This window comes from Nakaseomyces glabratus, chromosome I, assembly GCF_010111755.1.
Source record: "Nakaseomyces glabratus chromosome I, complete sequence".
Classification (NCBI taxonomy): Eukaryota; Fungi; Ascomycota; class Saccharomycetes; order Saccharomycetales; family Saccharomycetaceae; genus Nakaseomyces; species Nakaseomyces glabratus.
Window position 1 is genome coordinate 757,318 of NC_088959.1, and position 19,298 is coordinate 776,615.

Consider the following 19,298-nt stretch of genomic DNA (forward strand, 5'->3'; position numbering starts at 1 on the left):
CCTGGCGAGAGGCCCAAACGGGAATATAAACTGTATATAAAGGTGATGGCAGGCGGGTACAAGCTACAAAGCTACAAAGCTACAAAGCTACAAAGCTACAAAGGCACAAGTGAGGCGATGGACGAGTCGCAGTTGAAAGGGAAGTTGTGGTACTGTGTGGACCGGCTGCTTGCGCGGGAGGAGCGGCGGTTCAGCCAGAAGTTCGTGAGCGCGCTGGTGGAGCTCGTGTATGTGCAACTCGTTGAGGTCGGCGAGACGTTGGAGAGCTACGCGCAGCACGGTGGCCGGGACGTGGTGAGCATGGCTGATCTGCGGCTGTTGCTGCGGCGGTCGCCCGAGCTGCTGGCTATGTGTGACCCTGAGGGTAGCCAGTGAGGTACCCATTAGGGTTTTCTTTTCCCTTGCCTTAGGTGCCGTTAGTGGTATTTTACTTAGAGGTAGAGGTATATAAACCAGTGCCATGTTCAATTTTTCCAACTTACTTCAAATTGTGTATTATATATTTTGCTAATGAGAGAAAAAAAAAATGAGATGAGATGAAGATAAAAAGTTTATTCGTATTTATGTCATAAGATAAATTACACAAAGAGATGAAAAAACTCAATTGTGTTTTTCCGTTACGTTCTAAAGATAATTAATTTAAAAAAAAGATAAAGAAAAAAAAAGAGACGTTTCTGTTCTTCCTGCTTCCTGCTCTTTAAATGAATTTTTCCATGCTAGCTACAACAAAAATTAAATTCCCCACACAAACCGGTTTATCATTACAGTTTATCATAAAAAATATTAGAAAAAAAGTCATTTGAAATGTGGAAGAGAATTTAGAAAATGAGCAGCACTGGTTTAAAATTAAAAAATGGAAAAAGAATAAGCTCATTTAGAGTTGTGGAAGGGGAAGATGGAAGATGCTTTCAAAGATTCTAATAAAATCAGAAAAAACAAATCACTTTCTTTTTTTGGATTTAGAATTTCAAATTAAGCATCTTATTTGGAAGTGTCAACAACGTATCTACCGACGATTTGACCCTTTTCCATCTTTTCGTAGATTTCTGGCAATTCAGATAGACCAGCGATCTTGATTGGAGACTTGACCAAACCTCTGGAGAAGAAGTCCAAAGCTTCTCTGGTGTCAGCTCTGTTACCGACGTAAGAACCGACGATGGAGATGGACTTGACGACGTGGTTGAAGACGTCAGAGGAACACTTAGCGTTAGCTGGCAAACCGACCAAGACGACGGTACCGTTGGATCTAACGTATCTGGTGGAGGATTCGATAGCAGCTTCAGAGACGGAGACGTTGATAACACCGTGAGCACCACCGTTGGTAGCAACCAAGATGTCTTGTTCGACGTTCTTGGACTTGGTGAAGTCGACGAAGATTTCACCACCCAATTCGTGGAACAAAGCCTTCTTTTCGTCACCACCGTCGATACCCAAGATTCTGTAACCCATAGCCTTGGCGTATTGGACAGCTAGAGAACCTAGACCACCAGCAGCACCGGAGATGGCAACCCATTCACCGGCGTTCAAGTTAGCGGACTTCAAAGCCTTGTAGACGGTGATACCGGCACACAAGATTGGAGCGACTTGAGCCAAGTCGGTACCTTGTGGGATTCTAGCAGCTTGGACGTAGTCAGCAGTAGCGTATTGTTGGAAAGAACCGTCGTGGGTGTAACCAGACAAGTCAGCTTCTGGACAGTTGGATTCGTTGGACTTTTCACAGTATTCACAGGCCATACAGGAACCGTTCAACCACTTGATACCAGCGTAGTCACCGATCTTCCAGCCCTTGACGTTTTCACCCATGCCGACAACGACACCGGCACCTTCGTGACCACCGACCAATGGCAACTTGGTAGCCAATGGCCAGTCACCGTGCCAAGCGTGCAAGTCAGTGTGACAGACACCAGAGTACTTGACGTTGATCAAGATCTCGTTAGCCTTTGGCTTTGGGACTGGGATGTCCTTGTATTCCAACTTACCGTTGTTTTCGTAGAAGATAACACCCTTTTGGGTTTCTGGGACAGCGTGTAGAGTAGCCATTGTTTATGTGTTTTTTGCAGAATTTAAAAATGTTCTTGTTTCTCTCTCTGTAAGTAGTGTAAGAAGTAAAAGAGAGAAATGTGAAGGGACCCTGTTTCATGTTTCTTAAATACGTTTTTCTGTTCCAGAAAGAAAAAAATTTTTCTTTCCATTTTTTTACTTTGTTTCTTTGTTTTCCCATGAGTTGCTGCATGGGGACAATGGAGTAAAGGATATCTCCTGACTGCATTTTGCCAATCCAAGGGCATCGTCTAGTTTGTCGATTGTTTGAAGTGGCTGTATTGTCTTGTGTCTTGCTGTGTTGTGTCTTGCTGTGTCTTGCTGTGTCTTGTCTTGCTGTCTTGGAACAGGAATCCCTTCTCTCTCTCTCTCGATAGTTGGGGCCTTCCCTTTCATCACACCTTTGCACCCTTTGTAGGGCACTTTCCAGCAGCACCTTCTAAAGCAGTTGCTTTGCAATGCTGGTGACAGGGGGGTCCTGCATTCCACTTTTGTGAGTTCGTAATCAGTACAGGGCTGGTGGGGGGGTACCTGATCTTCCTCTTTCTGCTGTCTCGTTCCTTTTTCTGGCATCCGGGTGTACGGGTGTAAGACTGTTCTCTCGGTTTCGGGATTCCTCTCTTTCTTTCCTCATTGCCTCTCATATCCGTGTCGTGTCGTGTCGTGTCGTTGAATAACTCCCCAATCACCGCCCCACCAATAGCTTTTCCCTCTTCGTCTCTCGGATTTGTGCTGATCCCCACCCCGTTAATCCAACTGTTGCCGCACCTCGTCTTTGCCACCAGTCCCCCCCCCCGCACTCATTTCCCTCCACTTCCAAAACCAAATTCCGGTTTTTCCCTCTCCGGTTTCTTCACTTGTCACATGCTATATCGTGATTGTGTTTGTGTTTGTGAAGTTGTACGTATGTATCACATGCTTGTGCGTGTAACAGTATGAACACTAGGACCGTTCCTAATCTTCGGGAATGCCGTAAGTGCCGAAGGGGCCGGGGGCCGTGGAGGGGAGGGCCGTGGAGGAACCACCTCATCCCATCTCATCTCATCCCCTACACTTGTTGCACTTGCCCTTGCACTGCGTTGTTCATTGACATCATTGCCCAGTATGTAGTACTCGGAGTTAAATTCTTAATTAAAGACCCTTAATTCTATCTAAATTAATTAAACTAATAAATTAAACTTATACCAAATTCATACCATTTACATCTATGGCAATTCAACCTATATATAACACACACACACATAACATAGTACTTTTTTACAATACTCTAATACTTGGTATATGGATCATATGAAAGAAAATATATAACACTTTAATAATACAATGGCTGCAGATACTAGTTCATCTACATCCGCTTTCGTAACTACATTGATATTCAACGGTGTCGTTGCCGTGATATTTCTACTGCTGTTCTGGTACTTGAAACCCAAAAACAAAAGGGTCTATGAACCAAGAACCCTCACTGATATACAGACCATCTCCGAAGAAGAGAGAATAGATACCCTCGAGTACGATGACGAGAACTCCTGGCTCGGGTTCTTGCTCTCAAGACCACACTCTTTCCTAATACAGCACTGCAGCATCGACGGGTACCTGTTCCTCAGATACATCGGCATATTCGCGGGACTGTCCTTCATCTCGTGCTTCATACTGTTCCCCATACTGCTCCCTGTCAACATCACTAACGGCAACCACCTCGAGGGCTTCGAAGTGATGTCCTTCGCAAACGTCAGGAACAAGAATAGGTTCTACGCTCACGTGTTCCTCAGCTGGATCATATTCGGCCTCTTCACCTACGTGATCTACAGGGAACTGTACTTCTACATATCGCTCAGACACTCCTTGCAGACCACCCCGCTCTACGACGGCTTGCTCTCCTCCAGAACGGTGGTCGTAACCGAGCTCTCAGACACGTACAACCAGGAAGGCGAGTTCGACAGGCTCTTCCCAAACGCCGCACACATCATCTTCGCAAGAAACCTCAAGGAGCTCCAGGACATGGTCAAGGAGCGCGACGAGACCGCCCAGAACTACGAAAAGACCCTGAACAAGCTCATCAACAAGTGCGTCAAGAAACAGAACTCCGAGAAGAAGCGCGAGAAACTGTACAAGGACGGCAAACCCAAGGACGACCTCTCCACGTACGTGCCCCACAACAAGCGCCCAAAAAAGTGGATCAAGCACTGGCCCTTGCCAACGTTCCTCGGCGGTGAAAAGGTAGACCTCCTCACATACTCCACAAAACAGATCGGCGACCTCAACGACAAGATCAAGGATAAACAGCAGGACTGGCAGAAGAGCGACCACCTCAACTCCGTGTTCTTGATATTCGACACACAGCTGGAGGCACAGAGGTGCTTCCAGTCGGTACCAGACATCCTAGGGTTCACAAACTATGGCAAATGCCTCATCGGCTGCACCCCAGACGACCTCAACTGGGATAACTTGAACTTGACAAAGAAGGCCCGCTACATGAAAAGACTAACCGCTAACTCCATATTAACTGCAATGATCATATTCTGGGCCATCCCTGTCGCAGTGGTGGGTTGTATCTCAAACGTCAACTTCTTAGTCGAGAAAATACACTTCCTACACTTCTTGAACAACGTCCCAAACGTCATAATGGGCATCATCACAGGGTTAGTCCCATCGCTAGCTTTGTCCATTTTGATGTCCTTGGTGGCTCCTTTCATCAAGAAAATTGGTGAAATGAGTGGAGACATCACAAGACAGGAGACAGACCAATATTGCCAGAAATGGTACTTCGCTTTCCAGGTGTTGAACACCTTCATCGTGACCACTTTGGCTTCTTCAGCTTCTTCAACTGTAACAGCTATCATCGATGAGCCAGGCTCGGCAATGACCCTGCTAGCAAATAATCTACCAAAGGCTTCAAACTTCTTCATCACTTACTTCCTATTGCAAGGTCTAACTATGCCAACTGGTCAACTTTTGCAAGTAGCAAACCTAATCCTGTCAAAGTTCATGGGTAGAATCCTCGACACTACACCAAGACAGAAATGGAACAGGTACAATACCTTATCTAAGCCATCCATGGGTGTCGTGTACCCAACAGTTGAAATCTTGGTTTGCATTATGATTTCATATATTATCATTGCACCAATTTTACTTGTCTTCAGCACAATGACTTTCCTATTCCTCTACTTCGCATACTTGTACAACTTGAACTTTGTTATGGGCTTCTCTTTTGATTTAAAGGGAAGAAATTATCCGAGGGCTTTATTCCAAGTGTTTGTCGGTATTTATTTAAGCCAAGTCTGCTTGCTCGGTTTATTCATTATGGCTAAGGCATGGGGTCCATTGGTGTTGGAATGTTTCTGGATTGTGGTTACAGCCTTGGCCCACATTTATATGAAATGGAGGTTCTTACCATTGATTGATGCCATTCCATTAAGCGCCATCTTGAACGCTAGAGGTAGTAAGAAGCACAGATACCCTCAAAAGGATCAAGGTTTGAAGGAAGTCAAGGGTATCGGTGAAGACATGAAGAAGCTGTTCGAAGATGATAATCATAATGGTGTGCTAAGACCAGCCACAAAGGGTGACTTGAGAAGAGCTGATTTGCTACCAGAAGATGAACTTGAATCAGACTCTGAAGGCTGCGGTGATGACATCTCAACACTAGGTGACATGGAAGAAAGTTTGCCAAAGAATGACAGAAAGCAAAGTAATGTGACTGACGGGTCTAAATATGCAAGCACATTTGTTGGAAGCGATGAGGACTTCAAGAAGTTGCACTATGCTGATGTTAAGGACATGAAGAAACAACAACAGAGTGGACCAGAGGTTAATCCTGAAGGAGCTGTCGTGGGTAATGCAGATGTTGGTAAGATCTTTAGTGATCCTATGGCTATGACTGATGATCCTAATGCTTTCCCAGATAACATTTTGCCAAGTCAAGGTAAATTTAAAAGACTGGCTAATTTCTTCGAACCTAGTAAGAGTTATCCATTCTGTAAGGTCAGAAATAGATTACCACACAGTTTAAACACCACTATTCAGTATAACCTGGATTATGCAGAAACCGCTTACACTGATCCATCAGTAAACTCTACTAGTCCTATCGTATGGATTTGTAGAGACCCTATGGGTGTATCTCAAAGACAAATCGATGAAGCACACATGGACAATGTACCAATTACAGATGAGTTCACAGAATATGATGAGAAGGGTAGAGCACAGTTCACCTTTAACCCACCAGACTTTATTCGCAAGGCAAAGAAGTGAATCATTGAGAAATAATGAAACACTTCTAGACACTCTATTCTTAAATATCCAATGATTCTTTATTTTATTCGGCCCTTTTTTGTTTTCACATTCAATATTATTCCCACTCACTAATCATAATCATTCCAGCGAACATTTACAAATTTTATAAGATTGCACCTATACTAATGTTTAATTACTATTTTGTTTATGTCAGTAACTAGTTAATATATTCCTAATGATAATAATAATATCAAAAAAACCTTACGTGCAAAATGTCGCATATCATTTATAATTTCATGTACACTTATCAAATTGGACTGCCTGATTAACGGGCAGCATTGATTCTGATATCGTCCAGTATAGTCAACATAGACTCACCAAAACATAAATACTAATTAATTAAAATCCGGATTTCAAAAACAAAGAAGTCTCAAACTACACCATTAATATCAGTGAATCATAGTTTAGTTAATTAGAAAACACAGCTCTTGTAACCAATATTTTTAACACAGTGGTCATAATCAATTCACTACTATTGTAGGATGACTGCTAAGATTCTCATTTATGAATCATGTGATTTAATCGTCATTGATAATACTTTAGGAAAAGGGTATTAACCAGACACCCCTACAGTCATCTTACCATCCATTACAACATTAGCATATAAATAATCATAGTCGTGAGTGTGGTACATGAGCTAAGTATAACTACAATAACTAGTAATCAAACTGTATAAACCATGGGCATTACTATAAAAACAGTAAATGGAGATCAGGTCAATGAGATCAAATTTGATGACTGCAGCTACGCATTAAAGGTCTTCCCGTTACTAACGGTGCTAAAGTATAAGATAAAGGATCTGTACAAAGAGGCGGATGTTGTATGTTACTATGATGGGCAGTCCAAACTAATACAAAATGAAAGAGAACTGTCATTTCCTGACGGATCAACTCTAATTATAACGTTTAAGAGACAAGTAGCAACGAATTATGTTTCCACTGATGACCTAGACGCTCAGGAATATGAGATAGTCAGTGAGAAAGAAGACAATGCTCAAAAGTCTGTCAATGTTCCCGTTGTGGTCCTGGATGCTATTCGCAAGCAAGTCGATAAGATGGATACGTTCTTGAAGAAAGTAGCAAGTGAGCAACATGTTAATGAGGAGAAGTATTGCAAAATGGAACTCCCAAAATTAATTGATGCTGAAGAAGCTAACGATGTATGTGATCCGAAAGAGAAAGCGCTCGAGATATCTCATTGTTTTGAGGTTTACAAGCGATACAAGACACTTTATTACGAGACGAAGGGACAACAGATAAACTTTTCATTCGAGGACTATTTAGACTACATACTTAAGAATACAGATCATCAACCGATCAAAGTATGCTCTCAAGCATTCGTGCACTTATCTCAAGATTATGATACGGTGACTATCGATCTTGTTACCACACCAGGAGAGTTTCCAACAAATCACCAATTGTCCGTTTCTACATCGAACTCAAATTTATTTACTATCAATTTGAGTGGATTCTTCCCAAACACTGGAGGAACAAAAAAATTCAGATACTTCCCTGTTACCGAGGATATCAAATCGAAGCCCTTGAGTGTAGCTATTAGCGACAAGACAACAGGCCGTATCACCATGAAAGGTAAATCTGAAGGTAATTCCCTACCAAAATTGATAAGGCTATCTACGGTGGTAGATAAAATCGAAAGTTCAATAGACCTCGACAGCATACAAGAACAGACGTCAAAATTATACGACGAAATACTGAAATATGAAACTGCAAACAAAGAGACAAGCATCATTAGTGAAGACGAATCAGCAATAAAGACAGAATCAGCGAACTGGGAAGAGTATGACTTTCTAAGCGACTCTAGTGTATGACTTCCACGAATTGAATGCTCAGCTTCATTATCACCCACATATAAATTAACTATACGCCAAATATATAAATACCAACATAGGAAAAGTAAATCATATATTCAGAACATCTGCAAAAGTTGTAATCTCAATTGCATGCATTATACGTTGTTCAATATCCTTATATTGTTGCCGTAACTACATTGCTCGACATCATAATGCCCCAGGAGTTCACCTGCACGGACATATTCACGGAGTGGGCACAATGACGAAACAAAGGCATCCTTCACAGCACAAAAAAAAGAAAAGTAAAGGAACGAAAAAGACAATTGAAAGTAGGAAGATAATAAATGCAGATGTAAAAGAAACTGTCAAGTACTCTTTCGAATCTAGTCTGTCCATTGGGCGGTTATTTCCTAACAGCATTGTACTCAACCTGACTTTTGATATTGTTTTTAATTCTTAATTAGACCTCGACGCTGAAAAAGAGGTGTCATTAAAAGGAGGAACTCCTAGGATCGAAAAGAAAAAAGAATCAATACAGCCCGTGCTGGTCAAGGGAAGTTAATACCATAGCAGTATCAGAAGTTAATTATCATTGAAATAAGGTACATCGTTACTAGAATAGCTAAAGCAGAAATTATAGAAGAGAACCTAAAGAAAGAAAAAAAGATGAGTTCCGATTCGCAACCTAGACCTTATATGGTTGGGTCGATGGTGAACTACCTATTCTTCAGCAGATTATTGCCATTGCTACCAATCGAGTCCACTGCTACATCTCATGTGGAGGTTGAGGCAGAGCCATTTTTCATTTCAATTAGGGGTGTCCTGATGAAGATTGCTATCTTTAAAGATTTGAACATTGTGATAGAGAATGCACTTAATTTATTAGAGTCTATACTTGACGATGAAGATATTATATCTGGAAAGATAAAACCAGATGCAATTCAATCGAGCTTAGTGGTTGTACGATTGCTAAGTGACATTGTGGAATTCTACTGGCAATATAATGAACAAAAAAGCAACGATAAGGACGATATGAACACCAACATAGATATTTTCGAGATCAAAAGTTTTGCTACACCAGACTTTGATCCTATGGCTAGAAAGAAATCCAATTTTGATTGGCAAAAGAAGCAACAAAATATGTCGAGTTTCTTTGTCGGATACTCAACGTCTAAGACGTGCTATCATCAAAAGCCTCCCAAAAAACTTGATGGAGATGTCATATCGAGACTTATATATACATGTGCAAGGTTGACGTTCAATACACAAACACTTGAAGTGCTGAAGAACATAGAAAAACATTCACCCGAAGATGTTCACCAACCTAACACGTTAGACCACTATGATGCGTATTTGAAAACAAACAATTACCCAGAATACTGTAGTAACATGGATAATACGATAAATCACATATTAAAGTTTATTGCCGCAGCAAATCCAAAAGAATATGTGAAGTTTGTGGAAACTAACGTGCAAAATCTTTTGCAAGAGAATGCTCTGGAGGCCGAAAAATACATTATAGAATATTTGGACTTATTTAGTTATGCTTTCATTACAAAGGACTTCCTACCGACTTACCTGAAGAAGGTGAGCAGTGTGTTACATTCTTTGAAAAATCCAGCATACAGGTGCTTACTCCTTTTCTTTGCATCAGAATCACTACTATATTGGATTATGCTGCGACCTAGGGATTTTATGGGAATATATTCGGTGGTGGAAGGTCACCATCCTGGTTCAACACATCTAGAGGTGAATAAAACCACCAGTGTTATAGCTAATGAATTATTTGAAGAAATCTACACCATGTTTAACGTCAGTTCGATTTTATCTAGTACCCAAAGCATTAATATTTTGAATCCAATCAGATATATGGAAAGATCTGTCAGTCCGATACCTACGGAATCCAATGAATATCGAACGAAATCGCATAGAAATAGTTTCCTGGAGCGAGAAAATAGAGGACTGAAATCTTCATCTCCTGATCCATTAGAAGTACACACACCGGCCCCTCAGTTTGGTGACGTGTTCCAAGATGTACCGACTCCCATGTCTCGAACTTCTCCAGAGATTACTCTGAATGCCTCTGACTTGATAAAAAATTATCCTGCTACCGCCAGAAATATGACGTCTTCAACAGCTTCTAATTCTTCTAGTAACTCTAAAAATTTCAACCCATTTGTCGACTTCGATACCATCAAAATACAACCTGAGAATACTAAGCCAGAAATACCTCACTTGGACAATGTTTTAGATTTGTACACGATTCATGACCAAAGCATTGCGCTACCTCATACTTCGGTGCTGCGGTTCTTAACCACTTTAGTCATGATTGATTTGGATGCCTTCACGGAATTGAATTCGACACCTTCTAAATATTTAACAGATATCGATAAACTAACCAAAGGAACAGCTACTTCTAGAACATCGTATAGTAAATTTGATTCATCAAAACAGAAAGAGAAGAATGGCAGTATGAAACAGCTATCAAATAGTTGGAAAAAATTAACAAATTTGCAGCTGTCAAAAAAGAAAACTGTGAAATTTTTAAAAGCTCTAATTAAAAATCTAAATGGTCTTCAATATGTCTGTGACAATGCCCTCCTCGATACAATAGGATCATTATTGTGCTTGATGAATATGAATTCAGCTCTTTCGCTTGTGGAGCCAAATCTGCCATCTGTCCTTTTTTCGCGTAGATTCTTAGTGGTTTTAGGAAAAAACTTAGATGTTGGTGAAAACTGGGATGGTAAGCTTAATACCAGTATGATTGAATGCTTGCAAAAATATCCAAAGGTACATGGGCGTTTCTTGCTGAGCTATTTTTCATCAGCAATACGATTTGATTATATGTCATTCTTAAACCATTTAAATTTGGAGGATGCTCTCAATTCATTTGATTTACGTAAATTGAATTTCTACACTGAAGGTTTTAGAATTTTCTTTCACTTACCCAATACAGAGTCGTTATTAAAAGCTGTAACTGAGCAGACATCAGATTTTATAAAGATATTGTTCTCCAATATTGCTGACATATTGTTAGCAGCCAACGCATATTTTGGAGATAAAGTTTCTGATATCGTTAACTCTATCTTGGATGGTACTATATTAGACGAATATGGAACGAGGAAGCATTTCACTGGCAGTACGTCCTCCGATGTATCATCCGTCAGGTCCTTCTCTCCCCTACAGAGAGGTTTTACGCCTGGGATTAGCCCATCATTTTCTGAAATTGAAAACTCCGGACATTTGTATGCTTCCGCCGAGTCAGCTTCTCCAAGGATTTCCGATTCAGACTCAAGCCAAACTTCTCTAGAGAATAGCTCTCAAACCGAATCTCAACTATCTCATTTAGTTGCACCTCGTCCCCATCACATTCCACCTACTTCTTCAAACTTAAGGACTTCTGTATTATCTTCTGCTGCTGTGAGAGAGAAGTCATATGCATCTTCAGGAAGAAACGCATCAAACGAACCTACAGCAAACATTGCTGCGGCTTTAATGACGGTAACAACCTCAACTCCATCAATAACCAGCAATGCAATGAAATCAGCATATCAAAAGTCAAAGAGAAGATATTCAGATGAAGCAGCAAGACGATTTTTTAGGTTGAACATGTCAAATGTCTCCGAAAATGCATTAATGGACTCCAACAGTGAACCAAATCCTGAGGCAAAATATATCATGATATCAATATTCAGCATATTCAAAACACTAACTAAATACTTCATTGTTCCCCATGATCAAAATTCGAAGTCTAGTTGGGTTTCTAAAGATTTCCGTAATATTATCAAACCAATCTTTGTCGCATTTATTAGTGAGGACGATAATTTACAGTCAAAGGCGAAATATTTTATGGATGTTTTAATCGAATTCGTAACCAAGTTCAGTGACTCTACCGAACCTTTAACCATGCAAGGTTATCATCTGATTTGTAGCTATACGATTATATTATTTGCTGTTGGTCTATTTGACATGAAACTGGACACTAAGAAACGGGAAAGTTTACTTGACATTGTAGTCCAGTTTATGCGTGTAAGATCGCATTTGGGAATAACTGCCGAAAAGACTAATCAGATCAACATCATTAAGGATATTGAATGTGCAACATTTCCAATGATTCTGGGCATCGTTGGTAGAGGACTCTTTGTTTCCCTATATTGCAGTAAGCCAAGTGTCCAGAAAATCTTGAAGGCAGCTTTCAGCGAGTTCCTAGAGCTATTGCAATTTCATGACAAATATGCAGAACAGCACGAAAAAAATTGGATTGACAATGTCAAGTTTATACAAGCAGTTTCTGGGGATACTCACTCCACGTCTGGCTCTGTTGCATTTCAAAGACGTGTTCGAAGAAGCATCCTTAATCACATAAAGTATCCTGATTCAATTCTCCTTGATTCATTTAAAATGATATATAGGAAATGGTACTCTCTTTCCTTGTATACAGATTACTCACATGAAGATTTGAATGATTTTAGAAGTTTTGCAGGCATCATAGCAACTTTGTCAGGTGTTCTATTTGTTGGTAATAATAGTGACAGAGAGAACTATTCTTATCTTGAGAGTATGAAGGCTGAATTAATTAAGGATCTTGACTATTTCATTGCAATGCAATGTAAGTGGCTTAACGATACAGATTTACTAACTAGAGAGAACTCTAAAGATATTTTGAGTTTAGAGCTACATCCTTTATCTTTCAGATTTTTATTCAAAAATTTAAGATCTAGATTACAAGAGATTTATGACCTTGATCTTTCAGAGTGCGAACAAGAGCTAAATTTTGTTTTGTTGGAGCAAATTATTATTATATTGCGAACAATACTAAACAGAGAGGATGAAGAGAAATCAATGCTTCTATTTTCTTCCGAGATCGTAGATTTTATTGATGAACTATGCTGCCAAGTGGAAAAAATTCCTCATACCAGTCCAAAGTATTTTAAGGGTATTATTCAGATGTCTAAAATGTTCCGAGCCATGAAAAGTGCAGAGGGAACGTTAGCATTGATGAATCACTATCAATTGAAAAATAAGTGGCTGAAAATTGTAACTGATTGGTTTAAGTTAACAATATCAAAGAACTATGACTTCGAGAATTTATCAAAGCCACATAGAGAAATGGATTTGAAGACTCGTGATTTGGATATTCTACACATCGATACAGCTATAGAATCATCTAGTGCAATTGCTTATCTAACTGAGAATCTTCCTCTAGAGACACCAGCATCCACGTCATCGGAAGAACTCAAGAAGTCTCAGGCATTAGTTTTTGGCCATAACTTTAATATTCTCTTCAAAGGTCTAGAAAAGACAAAGGATCCAGAACGTTTTCCTGCATCATTGAAACATAAAATGAATGTCTTCACTGAGAATTTGATACTTTCTTTAACCAACTTATCCAATAGGAATGTCGAGGCCAGCTTACAGTTTACATTGCCAATGGGGTTTTCTAAGAATAAAAATATCCGCCTGGCGTTCTTGAAGGTTTTTATTAATATCGTCAAAAACTCAGAATCTTCTCAAACTCAATCACAAAAAGTTAGGCTTGAGGCCATGGATAAATTATTGAAATTCGCAATTAGCCACCCTAAATTATCTCTTGTAGCTGCTGCTATCTGTCCTGCAAATGATCTAGATGCCTATGCAGCAGACTTGGTTGATGGTTTCAATACCAGAAATGCTGCGCATTTAGCGGTATCTCAACTTATCGATGCAGAAATTGAGCAATCTACTAGATCTACAGATATCCTAAGAAGAAATAGTGTGGCTACTAGGGCATTATCAATGTTAGCTCGTCTCAAGGGTAACAAATATCTAATTAAGACGTTACAACCAACTCTTTTAGATCTAATAAGAAATCAAGAAGTATTTGAAGTGGAAAAATCGAAACCTCCTGGTGAAAACTATGAAAGAGACGTTGCCCTTTTCAAGAAGTATATGAATAAGATTTTGGACTCAATAACAGATTCTCTTTCATATATGCCTCCAGAGTTATTCTACATTTGCCAAGGCATCTACCAGAATGTCAAAGAAAAATTTCCAGATTATGCTTTGGTCGCTGTTGGGTCGTGTATGTTTTTGAGGTTTATTTGTCCCGCTCTGGTTAGTCCAGAATCAGAGAACCTAGTCAATACCATATCTATTAAGGAGAAAAAGTCTTTTATATCCTTGGCAAAGGTAATTCAAAATATTGCAAATGGTTCAGAAAACTATGTAAAATGGGAATCCTTGAAAGATGAATGCCAATTCTTTGATGAATGTAAAAAGAAAATATTTGATTTTCTTGCCGAGGTTTGCAGAACTGATAGGGAGCTAAAAATAAAAATTAGGACTGATCCAACGCCACTACAGTTTGACTTTGGATTTCTACACAACTTTTTATACCAAAATGGTTTGGCTATTAGAAAGTTCTTACTAAGTAAGGATAATAATACTGAAAACTTTGAGTTCTTGAAAAATACTATACTGCTTGTGGATTCCTTACTAGGGGAATTGGGTCCTCCACGCTTACAATACTCTAGTGGGCTTCCTGATTTCGTGAGAGAAAATGCTACTACTTATCCTCAATTATACGAATTTATGAGTAGGTACGCTTTTAAGAATGCTCATACGCTCCAAAGCGCCACTAATTTTGTTCAAGAATCAATGTCTGCACAAGGTATCCCAACGTTGACAGTTTTGTTCGGAAATTTCAGCTCCAGTGATTTAGAAGCGGAGATTTTAGCTTATAAATTTTTGAAAATTTACTCAAGAATATGGTCTGCAAAACACTATCTTATTCTCGATTGCACTAATTTTCATAAACCAAGAGCAGATTCAAAAAAGTTCACGACAATGCTGTGTACTTTAGTTCCTGATATATTTGTCAGGAATTGTATTGGGTTTTACTATTTTAACGTAAATGAAGAATTTATTGATATGTTTTCAATTTATTTCCGCGAAGAAAATCCATATTTAATACCTGAAATTCCACATTATTTTATTAATAGTAGCACGGACGATAAGCTTGTAAAAACTTTAGGTATCGGCAATGAGGGTCTGGACATTATTGAGGATGTTCGTATATCTCTACATGATATCTCCCTTTATAACGAAGAAAAGAAGCGATTCACGCCTGTGCTACTAAAAATGGGTAACAGATACTTTCAAGTTCTTCATGAAACCCCAAGACACTATAAAATCGATGAGATCAACTCACTAGTAAGCATCAAGTTTAATGATGTCTACGATATTAGTCAAATCTCTGCTGTTCATGTGTCATCCAGTACAGGTATCATGAAAGAGTTTACAGTTATCTTCATTGATGGTAAAAAGCTGGTATTCAGCAGCACTAAATATTTGGAAATTGTTAAAATGTTTTCTCATGCTCAGTCAAGATTAGAAAATGAATACAATATTGCTTCTGCTACTAATAATAATATCAGGCATGGAGGAGAAATTCTATCTTTAGAGAAAGAAGCCGAGAGCTTGAGTGAAAATAAGAAGATTGTATGTCATATATTACTTGTCTCCTTGGTAGGCTTGTTTGATGACGACAACTTAGTTAAAAACTTTTCATATAATTTACTGGCCGCAGCAGAACAATCATTTCACCTGGATCTGGGTACTCATTTTCACATGTCGCCAGAAATATATGTTCCTGACGATACAACTACATTTTTATGTGTGATATCAGAGTCATTATCTCAAAACTCTCCCGAACTAACCAGATATTTATGGGATTATATTTTAGATGGTTTAGAAACATGTCTATTACCACATAACATGATTCCGCAGACAATATGTGCTCTTTCATACTGGACACACAACCTCTATGAGTTTGTTTTCTTAGGTCATCCAGAAGAAGGTCCTGAGGCCATTTCGAGAATATTCAGAAGCCTTATTAGACTAACGATAGCCGAACCTGATTTTATTACCATATACGTTCAACAAATATGGTGTCTATTAATAATTGATGGTCGATTATCAGATATACTAGTTGAGGAGGTTATAAACCACGCTTTAGAGCGTGATTCAGAAAATAGGGATTGGTCTAAAACCATTCATCTATTGACAGCCTTACCAACTGTGGAGATTTCTAGTTGTATAATCGACAGATTATTGTTCAAAATACGTGGATTTTTGCCATCTTTGAGAATTGAAGCGTTAACTCAGAGTTGGTCAGAATTGACAATATTGGTCAAAGTCAGTGTTCATCTGTTTTTTGAAACTCCTCTTCTTGCTCAAATGTTTTTGCCTGAAGTTTTGTTCATTATATCTTTATTAATTGATGTTGGTCCGGTTGAACTGCGTAATTCACTGCATGGCCTACTAATGAATGTTTGCTACTCGTTATCCATGAATCTAGCTCTTGGTGAAAATGAAAGATGCCATCTAGATGAGATTACCAGAATATTTTCAACTGAGAAATCGAAATTCATGTTTGGATTCAGTCAGGAAAAGGGAAGCTTACTACAAAGTTTCACCACTACATCAGTTTCAAGCAAGTTCAATATTTTAGAATGTTTCATAACAAACATGATGGCTTTAATGGATTATGGTGCCACAATTGAATCAGGTCAATGGAAAAGTAGGTATAAAAAGTATTTGATGTCTTTCGTCTTCAACGGGGATTCCTTCTTATCAGCCAGGGCAATTATGATTGTTGGGATTGTTGGGAGAAATAATGCATCATTAACATTATGCCGGAATTTGCTAGGTGAAACAATAAAAGTTTCTAGTATCCCGGTTGTCAATGAGGAAACTACTTTCCTCCTCATTGCGCACATATTTTGTTTTTCCAAAATTGTTGATGGTCTTCACCCAAGCTCCCCCATAATCAAAAAAATGTTTTGGTTTGCAACGATTTTCCTTGAATCAAAGCATCCTATTTTATTTGAATCAGGCTTGCTACTGATGTCCATGTGTTTGAGAAAATTATACGTGTACAGGTTTGATGACTCCCTAGAAATGGGACCTGTAATCCCTCAGCTGATGGAGGACAGGAAATTTGCAGACAGATTCTTATGTGAGATTGATGAAACATATGGTGTCTCCTGGAATATTACAAACTTTACATCTATTATTATTTCGTTCGTTATTCGTGGTTTCTCAATACCATTTATCAGATCTAATGCTCTTTCATTTTTATCGATGCAGTTCAAGCATAACTATTACGAACATTTGATAGATAACACATCCGAGCAATTCTATCCTTACATGTTTTTAATGTATCTACTCTTTGGTACAGAACAATTTATTGAAATACTTGAAGATTCTGATTATGAGGAGAAAATTGTATATTTGGATCAGCATATCCGAATCCCAATGAGTCTTTTGGAATGGCTAGGTAAAGACAACGAAGCATCGCAGGCCACATTATTCCAATGTGCAGCCCTCTTCAGCAGCACAGTAACTGATGAGCCCTTTAAGCTGCGTTTTTCGTTGATATTAGAATGGCTTTTGAATGAAAATCCGTTATGTGTTTTCAAATTCTATGCTCTAATTCGTCAAGAATTGAAGAGAATATCATCTTTCGAAAGAGTTTCTGATTGCGGGCCAGTCATTTTTGAAATTGTGAGACTGTTGGTATTGCATCCCGAATTTGACAGGCTGGATGAATTCTATGATAGTTCTGTGAAAACCTTGAAAGAGAGGGGATTAGCAGCACTAACGTCTAATGAAAATATTGAACAAGATACAAAAACTCTGATTACATCCCTGTTTGAAAGTCCAGAAACGATATTTAAACGTAAAAAGTTAACGACACAAATTGTAGCTGTAATGATAAGCTCTACATATTAATAAGATAAAATTCTATAAATGAGATAATATTGAATAGTTAACGTGCTTTAAAAACTAACTTTAAATGAATAATTTCTACTATATATAAATGTTTTGTTCAATGCAAATTTAAAGGCTGTTACAAAATGTGATGGCGTTCTATTAGACACAAATATGCAGTGTTATATGTCTTTTATGCAAAGTAATTTGAATGTTCGGTCTGACATTTTATCTAGAATGAAGCTAATTTGGATCTAAATAGTCATGATTAATGAAATTTTTTTCTGTGTTCCTTATCGAAATCTTGTTTAGCAGATTTATATATGAGCATAGTCGCTCTTGCATCTTCGACTGAAGAGTGCTGCCCTGACTGGATATCCATGTTTAAAATCTCCTTCGCGAGCTTTTTCAAACTTGGAGATTTTCCTTTTGCATATTTTTGCCTAAATGGAAGATGTCTAGCAGTATCGATAACTTTGGATTTTGGATGAGAAAGCATCAGGGCCTCCAGATCGTGCTTAACTGCATGACCAACCAATATCTTATCCTTCAGTATATCTGATAGTTGTTGTTGTGCCTGCTTAAAACTAACGGCATTCTTCATATGATCTGGAGTTATACCACTTACCCATGTTCTCCAATCCGTAACAGTTTCTCTAGGCTTCACAAATATATCTAGTACCACATTACCATGAAAATTTACTAATGATACTCTGGCCAATGCGGAATCTTTACCTTCCGGTCCAACACCAACAAATTCACAATCCATGGCTATATATTTACCAATTTTGTTAGCATCTTTTTTAGTCTCTGTAGTAGTTTCAACTGTATCAATCTCAGTAATTGTCTCAGTGAACTCGAACTTTTTACCTACTTTCTTGTTTTCCTTTTGTTGATCAATCTCTTTATTCATTTGGTAGATCATACCCATTATCTTACTCTTGGGTTTCTTATCTTGTCCCACCTTCTTGATAATGTGTGGCTTCTTATCAATCCTTTTCTTTCCCGCCTTCTTGGTAACGCCATCTTGTAACTTGCTCCAATTAGATGATAACCTCATTTTTATAGTCCAATTTTCTTATGCAGTTACCAGTATTACAAGATTCAAGTCCATGAATCAATTACTTATATAAACTTATATGCAGAAATCCCACAAAACTGCTCATCGCATTATACCAAATGCTCATCGCAAATTTTAGTTGTGTCCCTCTGCACGCTGCGATTTTTTCAGTTCAATTTGAATCATAGCCATTTCTCAAAATAATAATAGATTAGCCATTAAATGTGCATTATCAAACTCCAAGGTAACTGTAGCGTTGTGTTGTGATATCTATGAGATTACTGTGGATCCAAAGTTTTGATCTTCCAGTTTCAAGTTTATTCATCAAACCGCAATAACTAA

At 38.6% G+C, this 19,298-nt stretch overlaps 6 protein-coding genes across 6 annotated transcripts; 4 read left to right on the top strand and 2 right to left on the bottom strand.

Annotated features, from left to right (window-relative positions):
- Positions 1–45: 45 nt before the first annotated feature.
- Positions 46–375, top strand: MHF1 (Mhf1p; the record flags this gene model as incomplete). The annotated part of the gene is made up of 1 exon (XM_002999515.1): positions 46–375. The coding sequence occupies one exon, from the start codon at positions 46–48 to the stop codon at positions 373–375; it is 330 nt and encodes a 109-aa protein (XP_002999561.1).
- Positions 376–981: 606 nt separating this feature from the next.
- ADH1 (alcohol dehydrogenase ADH1) lies at positions 982–2,040 on the bottom strand (the record flags this gene model as incomplete). The annotated part of the gene is made up of 1 exon (XM_447590.1): positions 982–2,040. One exon carries the CDS (start codon positions 2,038–2,040, stop codon positions 982–984), a length of 1,059 nt encoding a protein of 352 aa, XP_447590.1.
- Positions 2,041–3,363: 1,323 nt separating this feature from the next.
- PHM7 (Phm7p) lies at positions 3,364–6,288 on the top strand (the record flags this gene model as incomplete). Its single annotated transcript, XM_447591.1, has 1 exon — positions 3,364–6,288. One exon carries the CDS (start codon positions 3,364–3,366, stop codon positions 6,286–6,288), a length of 2,925 nt encoding a protein of 974 aa, XP_447591.1.
- A 721-nt stretch (positions 6,289–7,009) lies between these two features.
- GVI51_I07733 (uncharacterized protein) lies at positions 7,010–8,158 on the top strand (the record flags this gene model as incomplete). Its single annotated transcript, XM_447592.1, has 1 exon — positions 7,010–8,158. The coding sequence occupies one exon, from the start codon at positions 7,010–7,012 to the stop codon at positions 8,156–8,158; it is 1,149 nt and encodes a 382-aa protein (XP_447592.1).
- Positions 8,159–8,806: 648 nt separating this feature from the next.
- IRA2 (Ras GTPase activating protein IRA2) lies at positions 8,807–17,917 on the top strand (the record flags this gene model as incomplete). Its single annotated transcript, XM_447593.1, has 1 exon — positions 8,807–17,917. One exon carries the CDS (start codon positions 8,807–8,809, stop codon positions 17,915–17,917), a length of 9,111 nt encoding a protein of 3,036 aa, XP_447593.1.
- Positions 17,918–18,164: 247 nt separating this feature from the next.
- Positions 18,165–18,956, bottom strand: REX4 (putative 3'-5' exonuclease; the record flags this gene model as incomplete). The annotated part of the gene is made up of 1 exon (XM_447594.1): positions 18,165–18,956. One exon carries the CDS (start codon positions 18,954–18,956, stop codon positions 18,165–18,167), a length of 792 nt encoding a protein of 263 aa, XP_447594.1.
- Between the last annotated feature and the right edge of the window lie 342 nt (positions 18,957–19,298).